The sequence below is a fragment of the Typha angustifolia genome, chromosome 10, assembly GCF_048772165.1.
Source record: "Typha angustifolia cultivar Huaian chromosome 10, ASM4877216v1, whole genome shotgun sequence".
Lineage (NCBI taxonomy): Eukaryota > Viridiplantae > Streptophyta > Magnoliopsida > Poales > Typhaceae > Typha > Typha angustifolia.
The window spans coordinates 8,564,076-8,570,486 of record NC_133248.1 but is presented as its reverse complement, the minus strand read 5'-3'; the positions used below and the strand labels follow the sequence as shown (position 1 = coordinate 8,570,486).

Sequence of the window (6,411 nt, the reverse complement as noted above, 5' to 3'; positions counted from 1 at the left end):
TATAAAAAATGATGTTAGAATTTTGAATTTGAATTTTTTTTTTTTTTTGAAGAAAAGTGATGAGTTGCCTTGAGTTAAAAATTGTTAGAATTAAAAAAAAAAAGTTAGAAGAAAAGAACCTACAATGTAGGAATATGTTAAACTTTTGCTTTTAGAAGGGAAAAAGGAGAGGACCAGCTTTTCTAGCTAATTGGAAGCTGGTCTAACTATTATTTTGACTAACTATTTTTTATTCTAGATTATAGTTGATTTAACTCTATAAACAAATTACAATAACACTCCCGAGACACTTTGTTACAATTAAAATGGAAGGGAAACAAGAGGACAGAGGAATTTTTGGTATTTTATAAGATGAACTTAGTTTTCAAACAGAATATTCTTATTTAGATACTATTTTATTAGATATTAGTTAGTTTAAGTTAACTCAAGAGAGTGTCATATCAGAAGTATAGAAAAAAAAGAAGGAAAAAGTTGGATTACAAATAGCTTAAAGCTGGAGTGTTAATCACAAAATACTAACTAAAAATGTTGTTATTGAAAATTTGCATCTGTTTGGATCTGGTGACAATGATTATGCCTTCTTTGATCACATTTCTTCCACTGGAACTTGAACTTGCACTTTTCTTTCATGCTTTAAAGTATTACAAACAACCAAAACATGCAGCAACAGTAACAGCAACAACAACTACAGAGGCAGTTATACTCCCAATTACAAGTTGTTTTTTTTTTTTTACTATAAATTATAGATCAGTAGCTAGTCTTGAACGGCTTGTAAATCTTGAGATCAGTCATCACTCCGGCGATGGACCCGGCGGCCGCCGCCACCGTGATAATGAGGCAAGCCAGGCTGAGCAGCTGCAGGCACACCCATCTTGTACTCCATTTTGGTATCTTCTTCTGAACTATGTACATCTCCACCGGAAAGTATACCGTAAGCGGCCAGAAACCGAGCGCGCCGAGGAAGCCGACTACGTCGTTGAAGAAGGGCAGGAGCATCGAGATCACCGTCGTGACGATGACGAACACTGTGCGCCACGTCAGCCGGAAGAGGTTGAGGTTGTAGGATTTGGTCGGCGAGAGGGGGAGCCTGATATCTTTTGTGATGAATTTGGACTTGGGCCAGGTTTGGATCGCCCACTTCTCGACGAACGCGAAGAGGGGCTGGCAGTAGACCTGGTAGGCGCCGACGAGGTGGACGACGATAGCGGCGTTGGCGATGTCGAGGAGCCAGTAGGGATTGTAGAAGCCGAAGCCGGTGAGGAGGTTGCCGGGGGCGGCGTCGCCGAACGCCGCGTAGCCCATGCAGCCGCAAAGCATGTAGAAGAGGGTGGTCACCGCCACGCTGACTAGCGTCGCCCGCTTCATCACCTTCGACTCCGACGGCGGCGGGGATTTTATTGTGTCCTAATAAAATCAACAATCCAATGCTACAGGTTTAGTATTCTCCTCTCCTTAGTAGTAGTAGTAGTAGCAGCAGCAGTAGTAGGCTCATTAATTGGGATGAGGAAGTGAATGTAAAAGTACCTGAATCTCTATCAGTATTAATGAGTAAGAGTAGGCGAAGGCGATGTCCCCGAAGGCTTGGAGGCTCCGCCATACCTTGTCGGCCGGGGTGACGACGCCGATGCTTATTCCGGTGAGACTTCCTTTGATACCTCCATTAGCTGAAAGCCAGAAGTTTAATATAGAGTTTCTTGGCATGGCAAACATTGTAGTGATGAGTTTTTAGTTGTTGTGGGCTCACCAATGACTTGGACTATGCCAAGACTAAGGCCAATGGTAGAGTAGGTGAAGGACATAACTGCTGCAAGGATTGAGAGCCACCAAATCTGATCAAAGTCTGGGATCTGAGAGAACAAGATCTCTGCAACGCCAAACATGATCATGTAAGGAGTGCTAGATACGAGACAGGGGTTGCTCTTGCCATTCTCATGGAAGCAATTAGACCTCTTGATTGCCCTGCACCAATACAATACAAAAAACAAAAGAATAACTTAATTCAATCTCACCAAACACCAATATTACTTTGCCAGCATAAAACACCATCTACAAATCTCTGCTGATTGATACTTACACCATGCTAATGGAAGCAGCAATGGTGTACCCAATGGCCACTCCAAAGATGTTAGCGTACTGGAGGAAGCCGCAGATCTTAACCTTGATGCCATCTGTTCGACGAAATGACAAGTGAGCAAATTGTTTGTAAAACGTGTGTACTTTGATCACTTTGGGTATACTAAGGGAGGAAAGCAACGGACCTAGGTTGGCCTGGACTGCGTCCATGTAGGTGTAGTTGCGTTTGCCGGTGGTCGGGTCGCCGGAGCGGTAGCAGTCGGCAAGAAGAGCCGAAGTATAGTACGTCACAAAGGAGAAGAGGAGCATGACCGTCGGGCCGGCGACCCATCCGAGCTGACCTATCGCCCACGCCAGTGACAGCACGCCAGAGCCGATTACCGCCGTTATGATATGCGCGCTTGCCGTCCACATAGTACCTAAAAGGGTATAAATACTCAACTCAATCGAGCTATCAACGTAGAAAAATGTTAAGAGAAACGAATGAAACCAGGAGATGACTAGCTGATGTTGGTTTCTTTACCTGATCTCTTGAGGCGGCCATCGTCGTCGTAGCACTTGGAGCCTACCTGTTGGTGTCCAAGCTCTATGGAGATATCCATGGCAGGAAACGCTGCATGTTGGTAGTACTTGGCATTCCCATTCTCCCCCATCTCTTCAGAGACACAAGGAAATCCAAGTGAGAACTTTGTTCTATATGTAACAACTCCAGAAAGTCTACTACACTCTACAAAGTATAGTAGCCTCTGCTGCTATTTAATGCAACTTTTGACAATTGTACCAAAATCCCACTAACTCTTAACACAATCCAAGAAAAATGGCACTCTAGAGCAGGAAGGTAGAGCACGGAAATATGCACGGCCTCACGCTAGACGAAGAAGGCTATATATAGATAACAAATTGTTCATCACACATTCACGCTAACGTGGACTAAGGGTCAGAGATAGTCAACTAAAGCTTTCTTTCTTTCTTTCTTTCTTTTTAATTTTTCTCTCTAGCTTTTCCTCTCCTCTTATTGAAGACCTCAACTCTTGGCGGCACGATCTCAAATGGTCAATGGTAAGAGCAAGTCCCTATCTCTCGGCCCACAAAGATCTCAGATTAGATTACAATTCAAGAACGCCCAACAGACTGGAATGCATTAACTCCATATGGGAAGTAAGTGATAAGATAAGACTTGAATAGTAGCACTGCTTATTCTCATCCCTTACCTTTGGAACTCACCTCTCTCCTCCTCCGCTTGTAATGCTAAAGAATTTGGAGTTGAAGCAGTGGGAGGGGGAGAAGGAGAGGGATGAAGTGTAAGCAGAGGGGGGAAGTATAAGCAATTACTGGGGGCTTAACTTGGTTGGATACTAAGTTAGGGGTGGGCTTTTATAGGTATCACCAACTTCTTTTCAGTAGAGAAACTTACAAATAACACCCTATATTTTTACTATATTATTAAACAAACTCTTTTTTTTTTAAAATTTACAAATAGAGCTTTCTATTTGATATTGATTGGTAGTTAACCTGATGATCGAATTAAACTATATCTATCTATCAACTAGTAAAATGTTTTATCTATCTATCAACTAGTAAAATGTGGCTTAATATTGAGAGATTTTATTTATAATCTGGCTATAAAATATAGGGTGTTATTCCCAAATTTCTATTTAAGATTTTAGGGATGTTTTTATCTATGTATTGATTTATATCTCGTCTTTGAGGATTTTGTAACCTAACGTCTTATTTTTTTTAATAATTCTTATTTATCATCTTAGATTAACCTAGACGGTACTAGAAAAAATATATTCAAATATAATATATAAAATAATTTATAAATATCTAAATTACCTCTATCTTCTTTATCCTTTTTTCTTGCCAAAGAAGAAGAAGAAGAAAATGAGGAGGAGGAGGAGAGCAATAGGTGGTGGCGGCAACGGTGGAGGAGATAGATAGAAAAGATAGTAGTGAGATATAGAAAATAAGAGGAAATAATAGGGGTATTTTAGTAACTTAATCAACTTTAGTTAGTTAAAATAATATCAAGGTGTTAAAAATGAGAATTATAAAAAAAATGAGTGGTGAGGTTACAAAATTCTCAATGACAAATGTAAATCATAAAATAGATAAAATATAGGAGGTGATTTATAAAAATCCAAAGATTTCAATGCGGAATAGAAGCCGCTTGTGTGCATCTGCAGCTCACGTGCGTGGCATTCCGACCACCCTTATTTGACGAAGGAATAGGTTCCTTCCGTACTGGGCCAGAATTTCGTTTACTGCTACTAGTGAAATTGTATATTGTTCCTTAATTCTTATTCCCCCTTCCAACTGTCACTGCCAAAAGAAAGTCATGGCATAACTATTAGTATTTATGCTCTCTTTTCTTAACATAATTTCTATATCTCTTTATTGCAATTAATTTTCTTTAAATTTTTTTTATTTAGTATACAACTTATAAAGCTTAAGAAGAGAATGTGCTGTGGATTTGTACAATTAATGCACCAAATTGTTATGCATTCTTCTTGTAATAAATGATTTGTGCCTTTTAGAACTTTAGCAGAAGAATCTGATATCATTTTCCTTGCACAACTCGTTCCTGGAAGAGATGTTGTAGTTGCCCAATTGAGTTCTCTACTTCAGATGCTTTTATAGATAAGGGTGCCAAAATGCTTCTTTAGTTAGTAGAATAGTGTCTCTCACTCAAGCAGAAGGAAACAAAAGGGAGTGATGAGAGCCTCCCAAATAGAACTTGCCCAAGTATTGGGTTCTATCTAATCCAGAAGCTTTAATCACCCAGTTTTGACATGAATTTTGTTTTTGTTGGCATAGTAATCTTATATGATAAGGATTAGATCTATCCTAATTTACTTAGGGTAATAGTTTTGTCACTTCTTATTATACCGGAGAAACTAAAATTTTAGCATCGATATTTAGGGAAATGCATCGAAAATATTTTATAATTTTTATTTGTTATCGTTCACATTCTAACATATAAATACTTATCATTCGACTTACATTTTACTTAGAAAGTTATTTGATATTAATTTTCTTAATGAATAACTACCCTAATAAGACCTACTACTATATTTTTAAAAAGATTTATGTAAAAGTATAAGAGGAATTAGATTTTAAATTAAAGGAGGGATATTTTATGTATTTATTTATTTTTTTCATTTGTAAATAAAATTAAAAAAATATATATTTTTTCGATGTGGTAAGTGAAAATTAACTCATGATATTTTTGAGGTAAATGAAGCTAAGCTTTTAATTAAAAGTAGAATAATAAATATCCATGTGGCAGAACGTGAGCGATGATAATAACTACTTTTAAGAAGAAGAAGAAGAAAAATAAAAGCTCTCCATAAGGGAAAGGGAAGTATCAATTCCTTTTCAAGCTTTCCTCATGGTATAATAGAAAATTAATCATTGCCTTAGACTTAGGTTTGTATTCTTCTTCCTTTCACTCCCCTACGACTAAGGAACTAAAGCAGTGGCAAGAACTCAAAGTGCTTAGAGACGAAGGAATACTTTGAATGTTTGGAGAGCTTTTAGTAGACAACTGTGAATTGTTTAACAGTGATTAGAGGGGGGATCTCACTAATTATGTCCCCTAATCGAATGTACACGTGGATTAACACGAAGCACCCAAAGTTGGTCATCTACTTTGTTCTCTCCTTTTAAATCATTAGACTAAGGTGAAGAAGAACAGTTTGGAGATCATCTGTCATCTCAGTAATAGTTAGCCTCTTTCTCCTGCTGGAGAAATATGACAACAAGGTACTACCAACTTGAATAAAATCCACTGCATTTGGACCACATTTTGTTACCATGATTTAGTAGTAGAAAGAGGCTTTCAGATCTCCTTCTTGGATTGGCTGAACATGGAATGAATAAACTAGGTCAGATAGATAATAGAAGAAAAGGCCCACTTGGTCCTAAGTGATGCTTATTATTTGGAACAGAAAGATATAGAGAAAGAGTAGGATATTGAGGGCTTGTGGTTGTGGGTGCTTTGTAGAGTTCTTTTAAATGCTACCATTGATTGGTGTGTCCTAGTGGTAGGTCATGGACAATGCTCATAAGAATATTTATTTTTTTTATAACACTTTGACTCATCAACTATTTAATATTGCTCGCACTCCTATCATTCCAAGCAAAATAATTTCTATATATCCATCCATAAATCAAAAGGTATAATTGAGAATTTAAGTAATTTCTTATTGCTTATCCCTATAATCTCTCCATGAACTGAAATAATATGATGTATAAAGTATGTCTCTTGTACCAACTTTTAAAAGAATATTAGACATTAAAAGTTTTAAAAAAGAAGAAGCTAAAAACCATAACCAG

At 37.7% G+C, this 6,411-nt stretch overlaps 1 protein-coding gene across 2 annotated transcripts; it reads right to left on the bottom strand.

Moving 5' to 3' along the window:
- Nucleotides 1-601: 601 nt before the first annotated feature.
- Nucleotides 602-3,419, bottom strand: LOC140769173 (amino acid permease 3-like). Of its 2 annotated transcripts, none has more exons than XM_073109777.1 (7): nucleotides 3,285-3,419; nucleotides 2,597-2,728; nucleotides 2,259-2,492; nucleotides 2,075-2,168; nucleotides 1,745-1,959; nucleotides 1,525-1,664; nucleotides 602-1,404 (listed from the first exon to the last, which is right to left on the bottom strand). In XM_073109777.1, the coding sequence occupies exons 2-7, from the start codon at nucleotides 2,724-2,726 to the stop codon at nucleotides 748-750; spliced, it is 1,470 nt and encodes a 489-aa protein (XP_072965878.1). In that variant the 5' UTR covers nucleotides 2,727-2,728; nucleotides 3,285-3,419; the 3' UTR covers nucleotides 602-747. The 2 variants fall into 2 exon arrangements, with proteins under 2 accessions (XP_072965878.1, XP_072965879.1); XM_073109778.1 differs by having other exon boundaries at nucleotides 3,298-3,413.
- Between the last annotated feature and the right edge of the window lie 2,992 nt (nucleotides 3,420-6,411).

Coding starts and splice junctions, on each gene's coding strand:
- LOC140769173 (XM_073109777.1), bottom strand. CDS start 2,726: ATGGGGGAGAATGGGAATGCCAAGTACTACCAACATGCAGCGTTTCCT. Junction 2,493..2,596: donor TGGCCGCCTCAAGAGATCAG/GTAAAGAAACCA, acceptor ATACCCTTTTAG/GTACTATGTGGACGGCAAGC. Junction 2,169..2,258: donor CGCAGTCCAGGCCAACCTAG/GTCCGTTGCTTT, acceptor TTCGTCGAACAG/ATGGCATCAAGGTTAAGATC.